At 44.5% G+C, this 19,018-nt stretch overlaps 1 protein-coding gene and 1 non-coding gene across 2 annotated transcripts in view; one reads left to right on the forward strand and one right to left on the reverse strand.

The window, feature by feature from the left end:
* Window positions 1–402: 402 nt before the first annotated feature.
* On the reverse strand, window positions 403–535 carry LOC132539172 (small nucleolar RNA SNORA70). The gene has a single exon (XR_009550471.1). It is a non-coding gene; the product is annotated as a small nucleolar RNA SNORA70 (small nucleolar RNA).
* A 17,932-nt stretch (window positions 536–18,467) lies between these two features.
* NAA25 (N-alpha-acetyltransferase 25, NatB auxiliary subunit) overlaps window positions 18,468–19,018 on the forward strand; it is a 70,725-nt gene continuing 70,174 nt past the window's right edge. Inside the window, exon 1 of the mRNA XM_060193071.1 lies at window positions 18,468–18,741. Coding sequence (XP_060049054.1) covers window positions 18,684–18,741 — 58 coding nt within the window. The 5' untranslated portion in view covers window positions 18,468–18,683. The remainder of the gene's footprint in view (window positions 18,742–19,018) is intronic.

Consider the following 19,018-nt stretch of genomic DNA (forward strand, 5'->3'; position numbering starts at 1 on the left):
GGATCTTGATTTATTATAATTGATTAGGGAACATCTCTGAGGCTCTCAGGAGTGCAGGGCCCTCCACTTGTCAGGAGACTGCAGTTGGGGATGTATTTGACTCCACAGCCATCTGAGATGGGGTGTTTTTCAGCCACCATGTCTTCAAATTTATCTGTATTAAAGTTGAAGCCCCATTTCTTGGATATGTGGATCTTCTGGCGTCCAGAGTATTTGAACTTGGCCCTGTGCAAGGCCATGCTCCTTGTTCTGCAGATTGGTGCAGGTGGACATGATGACATGGCTGATGTGGACCCTGGCCACAGAGACCTGGGGCTTCCCAAAGACACCCTGCATCCCTTCCTGGAGCCTAAGGTTAGGGACAGCAGAGAGTCGGGCATAAAGTGAATAGGGAGCAGGAAGGGCTGTTTCCAGGGTCCTTTGGGGCAGCCTGTATAAGCACCAGGCACACACACTACCCAGGAGGCAGCTGTTTGCAACCATTGCACACCGGGCACCGTGGGGAGGGCAGCACGGTTGGCTTAACTGGCTGCAGACAGTGTTGTGTTCTCTTTTTCCCTCTCTATGTAAGCAAACAAACAGAAAAATTAAAAAGCCCATGTCATTGTTGTTAGTATATAGGCAGGCTCGTGCAGTCACCACCATGACTAATTCTGGCCTATTTCTACCATCCCCAGAAAGACTTATGAGCTTGAATAGTCTCTCCCTTGCCACTACCCTCACCCCTATACTTTATCTCTTCTCTTCACCTAACAACCACTGAACCTTGCCTAACTTTGGACATTTCAGGTGAATGAACTCATATATGACATGTGATTCATTTACTTATTTTCATACAAAAATAAATAAATAAATAAATAAATACAATAAATATGCCAGACAGGGGTAATGTAAAGTGGGAATGCACTAGACTTGCATATCCGAGGTTCCAGAAGTCCCAGGTTCAATCCTCAGCACCACTATATGCCAGAGATGAGCAGTATTATTCTTCCTCTCACTCACAGACATCATGAAAATAAATGAGGGAGTCAGGTGGTAGCGCAGTGGGTTAAGCACAGGTGGTGCAAAGCGCAAGGACCAGCATAAGAATACCGATTTGAGCTCCTGTCTCCCCACCTGCAGGGGAGTCGCTTCACAGGCAGTGAAAGAGGTCTGCAGGTGTCTGTCTTTCTCTGTCTTCCCCTCCTCTCTCCATCTCTCCATTTCACACCACCACTCAGTCCTCTACCTTTTTTTTTTTTTTTTTTAACCAGCACACTGCATTGTTCAGCTCTGGCTTATGGTGGTGCAGGGGATTGAACTTGAGACTTTGGAGCCTCAGGTATAACCACTATGCTATTCCCACCCTTACCTTTTTTTTTTTTTGAGATATATTAATTCTTTTTTAAATTCTTTTTATATTTATTTATTTATTTTTCCTATTTGTTGCCCTTGTTTTTCATTGTTGTTGTACTTATTGATGTCATTGTTGTTAGATAGGACTGAGAGAAATGGAGAGAGGAGGGGAAAACAGAGGGGGGGGGAGAGAAAGATAGACACTTGCAGACCTGCTTCACTGCCTGTGAAGCGACTCCCCTGCAGGTGGGGAGCCAGGGGCTCGAACCGGGATCCTTATGCCGATTCCTGAGCTTTGCACCATGTGCGCTTAACCCACTGTGCTACTGCCGACTCCCGAGATATATTAATTTGTTTTATGACAATGAGAGACAAGCCAGAACATCACTCTGGCACATATGATGTCAGAGGTTAAACTCAGGACCCTATGCACACAAGTCCTTTGATCTACCTGCCACACCAGCGCCCAGGCTGCAAACTACTGGACTGTTGATACTTATCTGACTTGTTTTGGCCCAGGTATGAATATTATTATTGTTGTTTCAATATGACATTCATTTCACAAGTGACTATCTGAGAGTGGATTTGCTGTGCTATGAAATGTATATCTTCCTTTAGATCGTGCTTGTCAAAAGTTCCTGGGGCAGCGAGGGAAACTGCTCAATAGGTAAAGCGCTAGACTTGGGTGCCTGGAGTTCCTGGCTCAGTCCTCAGTCCTGCAAATACCAGAGTGTGCTCTGGCTTCTTTCTCCCTGTGTGTCACATGTGAGAAGCACACTATTATTACCGTTATTCATTTTACCAGAGCACTGCTCAATTCTGGCTACTGATGGTGCTGGGAGCTGAATATACAGCCTGCACTGTACTATGAGTCCACTGTTCCTGGAGGTGAACTTTTTTTCCATTGTTGTTGTTAGTATTGTTGTTGTTGTTGTTGCTGCTGCTGCTGCTGCTGCTGCTGTTGTTGGATAGACACAGAGAAATTAAGAGAGGAGGAAAAGACAGAGAGGGGGAGAAAGATAGACACCTGCAGAGCTGCTTCACTGCTTGCAAAGTGACAAAGTGACCCCCTGCAGGTGAGGATCCAGGGGCTCAAACTGGGATACTTGCACTGGTCCCTGTGCTTTGAACTATGTGCACTTAACCTGGTGTGCTACTGTCTGCCACCCCCCTTTTATTTTTTTTAATCTTCCAGTCACCTACATGAACACAAAGAGTTTCAACCTCCATGAGTTGGTGATTCTCAAGTATGTCCTTTGTTTCATTAGTCTATTAATGTCTACCTACTAGTTTTAATCAGCTGGTCACCTGCTCATTACCAGGGGGTAGGGGATTGAACCTGGGACTTTAGAGCCTCTGGCATAAGAGTCTCTTTGCATAACCATTATGCTATACCCCCACCCGGCTCCATCTTCTGCATGTCAGTGAAGATGTGGTGGCTCAGGCATACACTCATTAATCAGCTGGTCACCTGCTGATTACCAGGGGCCTCAGACAATTGTCAAGCTCTAAAGGGCTGGCAGCTTTTAGGGAGCTAACCAACAGCAACCCCATAGGAAGATCACTTCATGCTGACATCCTGTCAGTGAGCTGGGACTTTCAGCTAGAGCTTTAAACATCCGTTCTGTTTGCCCTCTTGCACACAGTCATGAGCAGACCCACCTCCTGCTAGAGTACCACTTGTGAAACTATTGCTAGATGCCATTTTCCTAATTGAACTTTGCCAGTGACAGCTCTGTCCTCAGGTCCTGAACTGTTGACAAGGTGTTGTCAGTTCTGAAGCAAGAGCTGGGAAACTCAGCTGAGTCTGGGAGATTCATATGTACTCATTAGGAGGCGAGACAGTGGGTCTCAGAGAGCATGCTGGGAAGTGGATCTGAAAAAGCATTCTGTGAAATTGTCCTTCCAGCTGCTGCCTCCCTCGCACGCCTGCACTGAGCCCTTCTTTTAAGAAGGAGACTTCTTAGAGTCTTGCTTCTGTCCTTCTTTTCCTTCCAGAAAAGCTGTTTTCTCAGCCCCAGGCCTCCTAAGAAAATCCTCTACACTTCCCAAGGGAAAGAACCTGAACGTTTAATCAGTGTTTCCAGAGGATGGTTTGATGGCTGGCAGAGCTGGCAGCATTTGGAGTGGGAGGATGCTTGCTGAAATGCAGGTAGCCCCCTCTTATCCTATTGTTTTGTCAGTGTTTCCTTTTTATAAATAAAAATGAAAAAACAAAGAAATTGTAAAAAAAAAATTTTTTTAATTAAAAAAAAAAAGAAATGCAGATAGCAACTTGCAGCTCAAACGCCACCCAGATGAGAATTTCAGTGTGTGTGTGTGTGTGTGTGTGTGTGTGTGTGTGTATGTGTTTTCAGAATATTCACTTTAGAAGTTTGTGGGTTATGCTTATGCTTAATGAAACTGGAGGACCCTCTAGCTTAAATGGATAATTAAGGGGGAAAATTAGGAGCTAGGAGATAACTCACCTGGTAGACTCTACACTTTACCAGGTCCAAGCCCCTGGCCACCCCACTGAAGCACCATGAAAAAAGGAGGCTTCACAGGATTTCAACACTCCCTGGGATATAAATAAGAGTTGAACAGTGCTCTGATCTGCTTCTCTCTCTCTCTGTCTCTCTCTCAGTGCTCTGATCTGCTTCTCTCTCTTTCTCTCTCTCTTTCTCTCTCTCTCCACCCTCACTAAATTTCATATATATATATATATATATATATATATATATATATATATATATATAAAAACACTTTCTGGTCTACAGTTTTATTTTTATTTCATATAGAGGATGAGACAGAGAAAGAGAGAGGCATTAGAACTTCCCCTGGTGCTGGTGTTGTGGTACTCACATATGGTACCAGGACTTGAATGTAGGCCATATGCATGGCAAGGCATGTACCCTATCAAGTGAACTATCTTCCAACTGCACTTTTTTTTAAAAAGAATTTATTTATTTATTAATGAGAAAGATAGGAGGAGAGAGAGAAAGAACCAGACATCACTCTGGTACATGTGTTGACAGGAATTGAACTCAGGACCTGGATGCTTGAGAGTCCAATGCTTTATCCACTATACCACCTCCTGGACCACTGCACTTTTTTTTTTTAATATAGAAACAATGAGTCAGAGAGAGAGAGAGAAAAAAAAAATAAAAAGACCCCAGCACTGAAGCTTCCTTCAGTGTGGTAGATGTCAAGTTCAAATTTGGGCTGCACATAGGCAAGCAGTGCACTATCCAAGTGAGTTATTTTGAAGGCCTATTTTTTAAAAATATTATTTTTTAAATATTTATTTATTCCCTTTTGCTGCCCTTGTTGTTTTATTGTTGTAGTTATTATTGTTGTTACTAATGTCGTCATTGTTGGATAGGACAGAGAGAAATGGAGAGGGGAGGGGAAGACAGAGAGGGGGAGAAAAAGATAGACACCTGCAGACCTGCTTTACCACTTGTGAAGCAACTCTCTTGAAGGTGGGGAGCCGGGGGCTCAAACCGGGATCCTTATGCCGGTCCTTGTGCTTTGCGCCACTAGTGCTTATCCTGCTGTGCTACCGCCCAACTCCCTTGAAGGCCTATTTTAATTTTTTTTTAAATTACCTTTAGTAAGGGGCCAGGTGGTGGTGCACCTGGTTGAGTGCACATGCAATAGTGCACAAGGACCCAGGTTTGAGCCCCTAGTCCCTACCTGCAGAGAGAAAGCTTTGCAAGCAGCAAAGCAGTACTGCAGGTGTCTCTCTGTCTCTCTCCCCCTCTGTCACCCCCTTCCCTCTCGATTTATGGCTGTCTCTATCCAACAAATAAATAAAGATAAAAAATTAAAAAACAAAAACAAAAAAATATATATACATATATATAATCTTTATTTACTTCTTTCTCTCTGCCTCTCTGGTTCTTACTAAGAAAAAAAAAAGACTAATTAATTGAAGTGGAGCTGGGTGATGTGATTCATCTGGTAGAGTGCACATGTTACCATGGGTAAGGACCTGAGTTTAAGCCCCAGGCCCCCACCTGCAAAGGGAAAGTTTCATGTTGTAGTTATCTGTCCTCTGTTTCTCTCCCTCCCTCTCTCCTCTCTCTTCTTCTCTATCTCCACCCTTTTATCATAAAGAAAGAAAAAATGGATGCTAGGAACAGTGGCCTTCTGTAGGCGCCTAACCTCAGCAATAACCCAAAGGAGAAACTTTTTAAAAAAACTTTTATTTATAAAAATTTATAAAAACTTTTATTTATAAAATGGAAACACCGACAAGACCATAGGATAAGAGGGATACAATTCCACACAATTCCCACCACCAGAACTCCGTATCCCATCCCCTCCCCTGATATCTTTACTATTTTTTAACCCTCTGGGAGCATGGACCCAGGATCATTATGGGGTGCAGAAGGTGGAAGGTCTGGCTTCTGTAATTGCTTCCCCGCTGGACATGGCATTGGCAGGTCGATCCATACTCCCAGCCTGTCTCTCTGTTTCCCTAGTGAGGCAAAGGTCTGGGGTGATGGGGCTCCAGGACACATTGGTGGGGTCATCTGCCCAGGAAAGTCCGGTTGGCATCATGATAGCATCTGGAACCTGGTGGCTGAAAAAAGAGTTGACATATAAAGTCAAACAAATTGTTGACTAATCATGAACCTAAAGGCTGGAATACTGCAGATGAAGATTTGGTTTCCATTTTGGAAAAAGCTAGTAGGTCTATTTTAGGTATATTCTAGGTGGCCCATAGTTTTTGCCTGCATCTGACATCTAATATGGATTTTTTTTTTTTTTTTTTTTTTTTAATTTGAGGAAGTTACCCTTTCAGACCTGAGACGTGGCCTGGGAGTTCTGGCATTCGTTCGCCACCTTGTGGACATATTTAAAAGTTCAGGTTTGGACAAAGGCTGCACTAGGCGAACGGTACCTAGAAAGAGACCGATTAGTCCATTCCTTTTCTTTTCTTTTCTTTTCTTTTCTTTTCTTTTCTTTTCTTTTCTTTTCTTTTCTTTTCTTTTCTTTTCTCTCCTTTCCTTTTCTTTTCTTTCCTTCTTTCTTTCTTTTCTTTTCTTTCTTTCTTTCTTTCCCTTTTTTTTTTTTTTTACCAGAACACTGCTCAGTTTTGGCTTATGGTGGTGCTGGGAACTGAACCTGGAACCTCAGAGCCTCAGGCTTGAAAGCCTTTTTGTATAACCATTATGCTGTCTCCCCAGCCTAGTCCATCCCTTTTCTGATGAGGAAGAGGAAGGGCAGAATCACGTTGTAAAGTAGTAGCCAAATCAAGATTGTAACTCTGATTCTTTCAAATTCGCACAACAAGGGCAACAAAATAGGAAAAATAGCCTCCAGGAGCAGTGGATTTGCAGTGCAGGTACCGAGCCCCAGGAATAACCCTAGGCAAAAAAAAAAAAAAAAATTAAAAATGTATTTCTTTTAAATTTTTTAAATATTTATTTATTCTCCCTTTTGTTGCCTTTTTTATTTCTTTATTGGGGAGTTAATATTTTACATTAAGCAGTAAATACAATAGTTTGTACATGCATAACATTCCCGTTTCCCATATAACAGTACAACCCCCACTGGGTCCTCTGTCATCCTTCTTGGACCTGTAGCCTTTGTTGTTTTTTATTGTTGTTGTAGTTATTGTTGTTGTTATTGATGTCGTCATTGTTGGACAGGAGTTCAGCTATTTTGTTGCCCTGCTCTGATACTGTTTTAGCTTGTTCAGCTAGTTGCATTCTTAGCTCAGCGATTTCAGCTTTCAGCTCTCTAATAACCATGAGATAATTAGTATTTTCTTCCATATTCTCATTTGTTGTTCCTGCATTTCTGATTACAGTTTTTTCAAATTCTTTACTCACTCCTGTTATTATTTCCTTAGTGTTTTGATATATGTCCTATTTGTGGTGGTCTGGTTGTTTATAGGAGACTTTCAGAACTTCTGTCAGGGCAGGCTTGGTGATGGTTGACTCCTTCAACTGTTGCTTGTCTGAGAAGGTTTTGATGCCTCCATCTAGTCTGAATGACAGTCTAGCAGGATATAGTATTCTTGGCTGAAAGCCTTTCTCATTGAGCACTCGATAGATATCTTGCCATTCTCTTCTGGCCTGTAGTGTTTGTATGGAGAAGTCTGCTGCTAATCTTATGGGTTTTCCTTTGTAAGTGACTCTTTGTTTTTCTCTTGCAGCCTTTAGGATCCTTTCTTTATCCTTATTCCTTTCCATTCTAAGTATGACATGTCTTGGTGTCTTTAGGTCTGGGTTAATTCTGTTTGGGACCCTCTGGGCTTCTTGAATCTTTATGTCTTTGGTGTTGTCTAGACTAGAGAAATTTTCAGCTACTATGGCCTGGAAAATGCTTTCTTCCTCTCCTTCTCTTTCTTCCTCTGGTATGCCAATAATGCGTATATTGTTTCTTTTGAAGTCATCCCATAGGACTCTGTTGTTGTTTTCAGCATCTCTTAATCTCTTTTTGAGATCTCTTACTTCTTTTTTAGTTGTCTCTAATTCATCCTCAATCTTGCTAATTCTGTCTTCAGCCTCATAGATTCTATTCCCTCTGCCCTCTACTGTTTTCTGGAGTTCATCTATTTTGTTGCCCTGCTCTGATACTGTTTTAGCTTGTTCAGCTAGCTGCCTTCTTAGCTCAGCGATTTAAGCTTTCAGCTCTCTAATAACCATGAGATAATTAGAATTTTCTTCCATATTCTCATTTGTTGTTCCTGCATTTCTGATTACAATTTTTTCAAATTCTTTACTCACTCCTGTTATTATTTCCTTAGCTAATGTTTGGATGTTGAACTCGTTATTTTGTGCTTCACCCTCTGGAGGACTTTTAGCTGGATTCTTGTCCTGGTTCGATTCTCCAATATTTTTTCTTGTTGTTTTAACCATTTTATATATTATGTTATGAGTTCCCTTTATCAATACTTTTCAAATTATTGATCACTATTGCCTGGATTGACTTGTGTCTAAGTAAGTAAAAGGGTTCACAGTGGTGGAAGTTAACAGTTATTTCAATCCCTGAGTTGGAGCTCAGTGGTTAAAAAGCCTCTTTCTTTTTTTTTTCCCTTCCCTGTAGGCTATGGGAACCTGAGGGGTATAAACTATCAATAGGCTTCTTAGCTTAATCACTGACTCCTGACCAAGAGATAAAGCAGGGTGTGGCAGAGATAATCCAGTGGTTATGCAAAGAGACTTTCACAGCCCCTCAGCTATGCCACTGAGGTAAAGGTCTTCTGAGTTTCCTGGTTAGATCTCTGTCCCCTGGTGTCCCTTCCTGTCGCTGCTCCAGATTCGGTGATTTACTGGGTTCCTGTGGTCATTCTAGTTCTGTCTTGTTTCGGTCCCGGGTGGTCTCCTTTGGTATTCCTAGTTGATCCGGGAGAGGAGAGGAGAGAAAGCGATCTGCTGTTCGTAGCTCTGCCTCCAGAAGTCGAATCCTGCCCCCCTCTTTTTAAATTGTTTTATTTTAATGTTTTTAATATTTTATCTTTATTTACTGTATAGAGACAGCCAGGAATCGAGAGGGTAGGGGGAAATAAGGAGGGAAAGAAACAGAGACACCTGAGAGCCGGGCGGTAGCACAGTGGGTTAAACGCACATGGCGCAGAGTGCAAGGACCGGTGTAAGGATCCCAGTTCAAGTCCCAGGCTCCCCACCTGTAGGGGAGTCACTTCACAGGCGGTGAAGCAGGTCTGCAGGTGTCTATCTTTCTCTTCCCCTCTTTGTCTTCCCCTCCTCTCTCCATTTCTCTCTGTCCTATCCAACAACGACGACAGCAATAAAACAACAACAACGATGATAAACAAGGGCAATAAAAGGGGAAAAAAAAAGGAAATAGAGACACCTGAAACAGTGCTTCACCACTTGCAAAGCTTTCCCTCTGCAGGTGGGGAATGGGGGGTGGAACCCGGGTCCACCACCATTTGAGTGTGCATCCCATTTTCCAAAGAGTTGAATGTAGAAAGGGAAAAATAATGATTTCATAGTTGAGAAACCTGGTGAACAAGACCTTGATAAACTACCAGTGTTCAGATAATTTGTAATGATGACATGTCTCCCCCCATGAGGTAGTGAGAACTTCTCTAGCATGTTTCTCAAAACCCATAAACCCAAGCTAATGAGAAGGAGTTGTTTGACAGTCTATAAAACACTTGACTAGTCTTTTAAAATAGTCAGCTTTCCCTTGATTTTCAATTTCTCTCTGTCTCTGTCAAATTAATTAAAATACAAATATGTATTTTTTATATGTCAAGGCTGTGAAAAATATGGAAACAATGATAACCAGAGGAGCCTGAAGGAAGCAACAGTAACTGTGCTGTGATATCTTCAGCAGTATTCTGAGACAGAACCACCACTCATGGAAGAGCAGAGTCTAGAATTTAGTGAATCGTACTGTGCTGATGTTACTGTCTTGTTTTTTTTCTTTTTATATTCTTTTTTTAAAAAAATTATCTTTATTTATTGGCTAGAGATAACTAGAAATTGAGAGGGGGTGATAGAGACAAAGACAGAGGCAGAGAGACACCTCCAGCCCTGCTTCACCACTTGTGAAGCTTCCCCCTGCAGGTGGGGACCAGGAGCTCCAACCTGGGTCCTTGCACACTGTATGTATGCCCCACCTGGTATGCCACCACCTGGACCCAGTTTTTTTTTGTTCTTTTTAAAGATTTTATTTATTGGGGGTCGGGCAGTGGCACATCAGATTAAGAGCACATAATATGAAGTGCAAGGACTCGCTCAAGGATCCCAATTTGAGCTCCCAGCTTCCCACCTGTAGGGGGGTTGCTTCACATGTGGCGAAGCAGGTCTACAGGAGTCTCTCTGTCTCTCCCACTCTATCTCTCGCTCCCCTCTTCGTTTCTCTCTGTCCTACCCAATAAAAAAAAAAAAAAGAAAGAAAAGAACAAAAAATGGCCACTGGCACCAAGCCCCAGTGATAAAATTGGAGGCAAAAAAAAAAAAAAGATGTTATTTATTTATTGAGAAAGATGGGAGGAGAGAGAAAGAACCAGACATCACTCTGCTACATGTGCTGTTGGGACCTCATACTTGAGAGTCCAGTGCTTTATTTACTATACTATCTCCTGAAGCATGGTCTTAGCTTTGATGAATGTAGCATGGTAATCTAAGGCATCTGTATGACGGGGAGCTGGGAAATCTTTCTCTATTTTGTTTTCACCTTTTCTTTTTTGATAGAGACAGAGACAGAACATTAAAGAGACTAGGGTGGGGTAGATCATAATGATTATGCAAAGAGACTCTCAGGCCTAAGGCTCTGAAGTCCCAAGTTCAAATATAACAGCTGCTCAGTGCTCTGGTGAGAGAGAGAGAGAGAGAGAGAGAGAGAGAGAGAGGCATAGAGGCAAAGAGACAGAGAGCTAGCTAGCCCTCAGCACTGAAACTTCCTTCAATGTGATGGGGCTTGGGTTCGAACCTGGGTCACACACAGCAAAACAGCTCACTAAGTGAGCTACTTTACTGATTCTCACTTTTATTTCTTTTTATATATATATTTATTTATTTTTGTTGTTCATTTTTTATTGCTGTAGTTATTGATGTCGTTGTTGGATAGGATAGAGAGAAATGGAGAGAGGAGGGGAAGACAGAGAGGGGGAGAGAAAGACACCTGCAGACCTGCTTCACCGCTTGTGAAGCGACTCCCCTGCAGATGGGGAGCCAGGAGTTCAAGCCGGGATTCATACCCAGTTCTTGCACTTTGCACAACCTGTGCTTAACCCACTGTGCTACTGCCCGACTCACAGATTCTCACCTCTTCTAAAAGTCGAGTTATTCCAAATTAAAGCAGCCTGGAAGGTGGTGAAGTGACTAAGGTGTTGGACCTGAGAATATGAGGTTCTGAGTTTAATTGCATGTGCCAAAGTGATGCTTTGGTCTCGGTCTCTCTGTCTCTCCCTCTCCCTCTCCCTTCCCCTCTCAAATCTTTGAAAATTAAAACACATCTTTTTGGTTGTTCTCGAACCAGGGCCTCACTTGCTTGCTTGCTTGTTTTACCTCCAGGGTTATTGCTGGGGCTTGGTACCTGCACTATAAATCCACTACTCCTGGAGACCATTTTTTCCCAGTTTGTTGCCCTTGTTGTTATTGCTATTGATATCATTGTTATTGCTGTTGTTGTTGGATAGGACAGAGAGAAATGGAGAGAGAAGGGGAAGACAGGGAGAGAGAAAGTTAGACACCTGCTTCACTGCTTATGAAGCAACCCCCCCTCCCGCAGATGGGGAGTTGGGGGCTCGAACCAGGATCCTTACACCAGTCCTTGTGCTTCATGTCATGTGCGCTTAACCCACTGCACTACCGCCTGGCCCCCCTTGGCTGCTTTTTCACCCAGACAGAGAGGGACTACAGCATGACAGTTTCTCCCAGGGCCATGGCACTTTTCACGTGGTGCTGTGTCTCTTACATGGCAAGGTACACAACTTATCTGGTGCGCTTTCTCTCCAGACCCTGCATCCTTTTCAGGAACTGAAGAAGGAGCAGCCAGTTCCCATAGAGGACTCCAGGCTCCCCAGTCATGCTAACCAGCAAGGTCAGGAGGTCCAGAGGCTCAATGAGCTGGCCCCAGGATGGCTCTGAGACCTGCGTCCAGGTGGACAGAGCTGAGGCTGAGTTGGAAAAGGGGAGTGGGGGAGATGACCTGCAGTCCTCCTTTGTGCCTTTGAAAGAGTCAGTGAGTTACCTAATTTCAAGAAATTCCCAGAATGGAAAAATACCACACTTTGCTGTGGGGCCCATCTGGGGCTCCTGGCTAGGACTGGGGTTATTCAGCTGTGTTCTCAGGTTACCTTTGGTGACCTGGCCCCGGAAAACACTAACAGGCTTGGCGCCCTATTCCTTGTGCTTGGCAGGACCAGAGCCTTCTTTACCTGCCCAGCAAAGACCTAAAGATCCTTGAGTCACTTCTCTAGGTGGAATGTGTCCCTCCACCCTGAAAGCCTGTTTGGCAACCCGGTCAGATGAATTGGCATTGCTCATTTCCCATCCCTACCCTTTGTCCTCAGAACCTGAGACTGAAGCTGTGACCTGGCTCTGGGCCTGTCCTTACCTGCTCCCCTCCATGGCAGCTGTCACACCCTTTGGCAGATCTGAATCATTTCAGGGAAGAATCATGCTTCTCAAGGGAGGGACAAGCCCATCCTTCTTGCTACACAGTGTCTCTGAGAGCAAACTCTTAGAGACAATATTCTGGGGAAATGCTTGATTCTTGGCAGGAAGCAGGTGCTCATTAAATGGTGAGCTCCTTTTTTGGGGGTCAAGAATAGGAAGGTACACCCCACAGGTGGGGGAGTATACTATCTCTTCTCTCTCTCTCTTTTTAATATTTATTTATTTATTTCCTTTTGTTGTCCTTGTTGTTTTTTTATTGTTGTAGTTATTATTGTTGTTGTTATTGATATCGTCGTTGGATAGGACAGAGAGAAATGGAGAGAGGAGGGGAAGACACAAAGGGGGAGATAAAGACAGACACCTGCAGACCTGCTTCACTGCCTGTGAAGCAACAACCCTGCAGGTGGGGAGCCGGGGGCTCGAACCGGGATCCTTATGCCGGTCCTTGCACTTAGTGTCATGTGCACTTAACCTGCTGCGCTATTGACTGACTCCCTCTCTTCTCTTTCTCTCTATTTCCCCCTCTCTCTCCTGTCTCATATACATATGAAATTCAAATAATGTTTAGCTATGGATGCAGCATAATAGTTTTGCAAAAAGACCTTCATGCCTGAAGCTCTGAGGTCCCAGCACCACCATAAGCCAGAGCTGAGCAGTGCTCTGGTCTTTCTGTGTCTTGTTCTCTCTCTATATATCTCTCATTAAAATAAATAAAATATTTTTTAGAACAATTATTTAAAATTCCCTGGGAGGGGGCTGGGTGGTGGTGCAGTGGGTTAAGCGCACATGGCGCAAAGCACAAGGACCGACATAAGAATCCTGGTTTGATCTCCTGGCTTCCTATCTGCAGGGGGGTTGCTTCACAAGCGGTGAAGCAGGTCTGCAGGTGTCTATCTTTCTCTCCTCCCCCCGTCTTCTCCTCCTCTCTTGATTTCTCTCTGTCCTATCCAACAATGACAGCAATGACAATAATAATAACAATGATAAACACAAGGCAACAAAAGTAAACAAAATAGCCTCCAGGAGCAGTGGATTCATAGTGCAGGCACCAAGTCCCATTGATAATCCTGGAGGCAAAAAAAATTCCCTGGGAAAGGTGGAATCATATAATTAAAAAAAAAACTGGGAAACAAGGAGTTAGATAACTCAAATTGTTAGAACACAGAACATGGATGTCTGAGGCTTCAGAGACCACAGGTTCAATTCCTAACAGCACCTTAGGCCACAACAGCAGTTTTCTTTTCTCTCTTTCTCTCTCCATCTCATCTTATAGAATAAATAAGTAAATCTTAAAAAAAAAAAAAAAAAGAGGGGAGTGGGCAGTGGAGCACCTGATTGAGTACACATACTGTTATGCACACAAACCCAGGTTGAAGCCCCCCCACCATCCCTACCTGCAAAAGGGAGACTTCCTAAGTGGTGGAGAAGTGCTACAGGTATCTTATCTTTTTTTTTCTCTCCCTCTCCCTCTCCTGTCCCCCTCAATTTCTGTGTGTCAATCAAAAATAAACAGATTTTAAAAAGGGGAAGGGTCAGGCAGTGATGCACCTGGTTAAGCACACCATGTGTGAGGGCCTATGTTCAAGCTCCTGGTCCCCACATGCAGGGAAGAACCTTCATGAGTGATGAAGCAGTACTGCAGGTGTCTTTTTTTTTTTTTTGTTAAATTATCTTTATTTGATAGAGACAGCCAGAAATAGAGAGGAAGGGGGATATAGAGAGGGAGAGAGTCAGAGAGACAAAGAGACACCCATAGTACTGCTTCATGTGAAATTTTTCCCCTGCAGGTGGGGATTAGGGCCTTGAACCTGGGTCCTTGAGCATTGTAACACGTGCACTTAACCAGGTGTGCCTCCACCCAGCCCCAAGTGTCTCTCTCTCTCTCTCTCTATCACTCTTTCCCCTCTCAATTTCTATCTGTCCTATCAAATAAATAAATAAATAAATAAATAGGAAAAATTACTATTGGGAGTGGTGTATTTGTTATGTAGGCACCAGCCCCAGCAATAAAAAACAAACCAGGAGGCCCCTCATTCTGATCCTATTTGGTGGCAGATTTGTTCTGGTGAGAAGCCTCATTCAAGGACAGTGAGGCACAAGGGTGCTTTGTACCCAAATGGCACAGGTGGGGTGGGGGTGGGGGCAGTTGGATGTGGTGGCTTTGGGTGTGCCCACATGATGATGCTGTTTCTCATTTTTCTTTTCCATCTTGATGGATATGTTTCAACATTTAATCCTGGTTCCTCACAAAATAAACAGAATGGTGACCTAGTTCGTGGTTCTCAGGATTGATTTCCTGAGTCTTAACAGTAGAATAAACAGCAATTCGGGCAACCTCGGAGGTGGTGTAGTGAGTCAAACACTGGACACTCAAGTCTGAAAGCCCAAGTTCAATTTCTGGCATCACATGTGCAGAGTAATGCTCTGGTTCTCGCTCTCTCATTAGTAAATAAATCTATAAAAATAAACAGTAACTCTGACTCTGAATTCAAACAGATATGGGTCCAAATCCAAGTTTTGATTTCATCAACTACACATGGACCGAGAGCCTGGTGGTGGCACACTTGCTTGAATGCACGTTACTGTGTGCAAGGACCTGGGTTCAAACCTCTGGCCCCCACCTGCAGGGGGAGGCTTCACAAGTGTTGTAGCAGTGCCACGGTGTCTCTCTTTGTCCTTCTTTCTATCTTTTTAAAATTTTTAATTTTTATTTATAAAATGGAAACACTGACAAAAACCATAGGATAAGAGGGGTACAATTCCACACAATTCCCGCCACCAGAATTCCATATCCCATCCCCTCCCCTGATAGCTTTCCTATTCTGTATCCCTCTGGGAGTGTGGACCCAGGGTCATTATGAGGTGCAGAAGGTGGAAGGTCTGGCTTCTGTAATTGCTTCCCTGCTGGACATGGGCATTGACAGGTTGATCCATACTCACAGCCTGTCTCTCTCTTTCCCTAGTGGGGCAGAGCTCTGGAGAAGTGGGGTTCCAGGACACACTGGTGGGGTCATCTGCCCAGGGAAGTCCGGTTGGCATCATGATAGCATCTGGAACCTGATGGCTGAACTTCCCAGTTTTGAAGCCACCTCCTTGCAGAGTTCAGGCCAGGTGTCTCCAAGTCACCATCTTGCTTGGCTCCACCTTGCCTCCCCTGCTTTCTATCTTCTATCAGCCCCCTTCCATCTCAGTTTTTAAAAAATTGTTTTATTATCTTTATTGGATAGAGACAGCCAGAAGTCAAGAGGGAAGGGGGTGATAGAGAGGGAGAGAGACAGAGAGACACCTGCAGCCCTGCTTCACCACTCATGAAGCTTTCCTCCTGCAGGTGGGGGGGACCAGGGGCTTGAACATGGGTCCTTGTGCACTGTAACATGTGCACTCAAACAGGTGTGTCACCACCTGGCCCCAAAACCATCTAAGCTTTTCTGTCTCTACCCAAAAAATGAATAAATAGAGCTGGGCAGACAGCAAATGTTTATGCAAAGAGACTTTTCATGCCTAAGGCAATAAAGGTCCCAGTTCAATCTGCAGCACCACCATAAACCAGAGCTGAGCAGTGCTCTGGAAAAAAAAGGGGGGGGGGGCGTGGTGTGGCCTGGGTGGTGGCACATCTGGTTGGGTGCACATACCACGTGCAAATCCTGTGTCCCCATGTGCAGGGGGAAGCTTCACATGCAGTGATGCAGTGCTGTAGGCGTCTCTCTCCCTCCCTATCTCTCTTCCATTCTCAATTTCTCTTTCCCTATACAAAATAAGTGTATAATATATATATATATATATATATATATATATATATATATATATATATTGTAAAGATGTTATTTATTTATGAGAAAGACAGGAGGAGAGAGAAAGAACCAGACATCACTCTGGTACACGTGCTGCTGGGGATTGAACAAACAGACACCCCCCCAACCCCCAGCACTGAAGCCTTCTCCAGTGTTGTGAGGCCAGGTTCAAACCTGGGTTGTACACATGGCAAAGCAGTGCACTGTCCAAATGAGATATTTTTCCAGCCCTATTACCAAACTTGACAAATGCAGAAACAGGCTTAGAGATGATCAGTCATATTTAAATTTATTTATTCATTTAAAAATATTTTATATGGGGGAGTCGGGCGGTAGCGCAGCGGGTTAAGCTCAGGTGGCACAAAGTGCAAGGACCCGCATAAGGATCCTGGTTCATGTCCCCGGCTCCCCACCTGCAGGGGATTCGCTTCACAGGCAGTGAAGCAGGTCTGCAAGTGTCTGTCTTTCTTTCTCCGTCTCTTGTCTTCCCTTCCTCTCTCCATTTCTCTGTCCTATCTAACAACAATGACATCAATAACAACAATAGTAATAACTACAACAACAAAACAAGGGCAACTAAAGGAAAAAAAAATTAAATATATATATTTTTTTATTGTAGAGTAGTATTCCATGACTTCTTTTTTTATTGTTGTAGTTATTATTGTTCATCTCTAAGCCTGTTTCTGCATTTGTCAAGTTTGGTAATAGGGCTGGAAAAATATCTCATTTGGACAGTGCACTGCTTTGCCATGTGTACAACCCAGGTTTGAACCTGGCCTCACAGCACTGGAGAAAGCTTTAGTGCTGGGGGTTGGGGGGTGTCTGTTTGTCTGTCTCTGCCTTTTTGTCTTAATCTGAAAAAGTCATCCTTGAGCTGTGGAACTTTGACAATAACCAAAAACCAACTAACCCACCAAACACACAGCACTAAAGCTATGATAATAAAAGATCTATCTCCTATGGTTGATGTGAAATACATGCTATAGTCCAGATGAAGAAGCAGATGCAAAGAAAACACTCAACACCATTATTAGTACCTTTAAAATGATTGCTTTCTTTTTGCCACCACCATTTCCTAGAGGCTACCCCCCTTTTTATTTTCATGAGTCAGACAGAATTAGAGAGGGGGAGCAAGGGGGAAAAGCGAAATAGAAAGAGGGAGAGATATCTGCAGCACTGTTCTACTGCTTGTGACAGCTTCTACCCTGTAGGTGAGTACCAGAGACTTGAACCTAGGTCCTCAATTCCAGCAATGGTGCACCAGTGCCTAGCCCCTCTTTTGTTATATTTAGTATTACTGTGGCCTGGAGGTAGTTTGGAGGATAGACTGTTCAATTCTCAAGCATGAGGTCCTCAGTTCAGTTACCAACACTGAATATGGCAGAGTGTGCTCTGGTTCTCTCTTTTTGTCTCAAATAAATCTAAAAAGGATTAGTATTATTACTTCCCCCCTCTCTTCCTTCCTTTCCCCCCCCCCCCTTACTATTTCATTTATTTATTGGATAGAAACAGAGAGAAATCGGGCCAGGCGGTGGCGCACCTGGTTAAGTGCACACATTATAATGTACAAGGATCTGGGTTCAAGCCCCTGGTCCCCACCTGCGGGGGGGGGGGGGAAGTTTCACGAGTGGTGAAGCAGGTCTGCAGGTGTCTCTCTTCCGCACTATTTCCACCTCCCCTCATAATTTCTCTGTCTCTGTTCAAAACAAATAACGATTTAAAGAATTAAAAAATAATTCTAAAAAAATTTTAAAAAAAGAAACAGAAAGCAATCAATAGGAAAGTGATAGAAAGGGAAACAGAAAGAGAGACACCTGAGCAATGTTGCATCACTTGTGAAGCTTTTTCCCTGCAGGTGGGTACCAGGAGCTTTATCCTGGGTCCTCGTACACTGTAGTGTATGTGTTCAGAACAGGTGTGCCCCAGGGACCCAAAAGCCTCAGGCATGAAAGTCTTTTTGGATTATCATTATGCTATCTCCCCTGCCCCGGACTGCTATTTATTTAGCACGTGTCTTAGCTGGTGGCGCCCCGGGAGAGCGGGCTTTCTCTGAGCAGCACTCTTTCCCCTGGGTCAGTCTTGCAGAGGAGTGGCCAGTCTCTCTGGACAATTAACCAAAGACAGGATGAACAGGTCCTTCAGCACAGTGGATCAGTAGGATACAAAGGAGCGGCTGAAACTTAACTTTCTCCGAAAATTCCTTCCCTTCTTTCTCAAAGAAAAAACTCAGAACCGACTTGGGCAGCAGACACCACCTCCGGCTCCAGTTAATCGCCCCCAACACGGGAGAAGAAGAGTTGCTCGCAGAAGGGGCGGGGGCGGGCGCTTCGCTCTCCACGCAGGCGCTCGCACTCACACGCTTACGCCTATCGCGATAGAGGGGCGAGATCGGCGCTGGCCCTTTAACAGCCCCTTCCCCGGGACCTGCCTGACGCGTGCGCACTGAGCTTCTGCGCTTGTCATCATGGCGACGCGGGGCCATGTGCAGGACCCTAACGACAGGCGCCTCCGGCCCATTTACGGTGAGTGCCAGGGGCCAGCCCGGTCGCCGGCCAGACATGCCCGTGGCTGCCGAGGCCGAGGCGGAGGCCGGGTAGGGGCGTTGAGGAGCAGGGTGCGGAACCAGAGGGCGCGGGGGCGGGCCGCGCGGGCCTCTAGGCCGCAGCCGCGGGCCTCGCGTAGGCGCCGGCCGGGCCTTCCTGAGCCCCGAGGCGGCGGTGGCGCGGCCGGGTCGACCGAGCTCGTCAGCGTGGACGGCCGCAAGGGCAGGCCCCTTGAGATACTTTCTCTCTGGGAAAC

Source organism: Erinaceus europaeus, chromosome 6 (assembly GCF_950295315.1).
Source record: "Erinaceus europaeus chromosome 6, mEriEur2.1, whole genome shotgun sequence".
Classification (NCBI taxonomy): Eukaryota; Metazoa; Chordata; class Mammalia; order Eulipotyphla; family Erinaceidae; genus Erinaceus; species Erinaceus europaeus.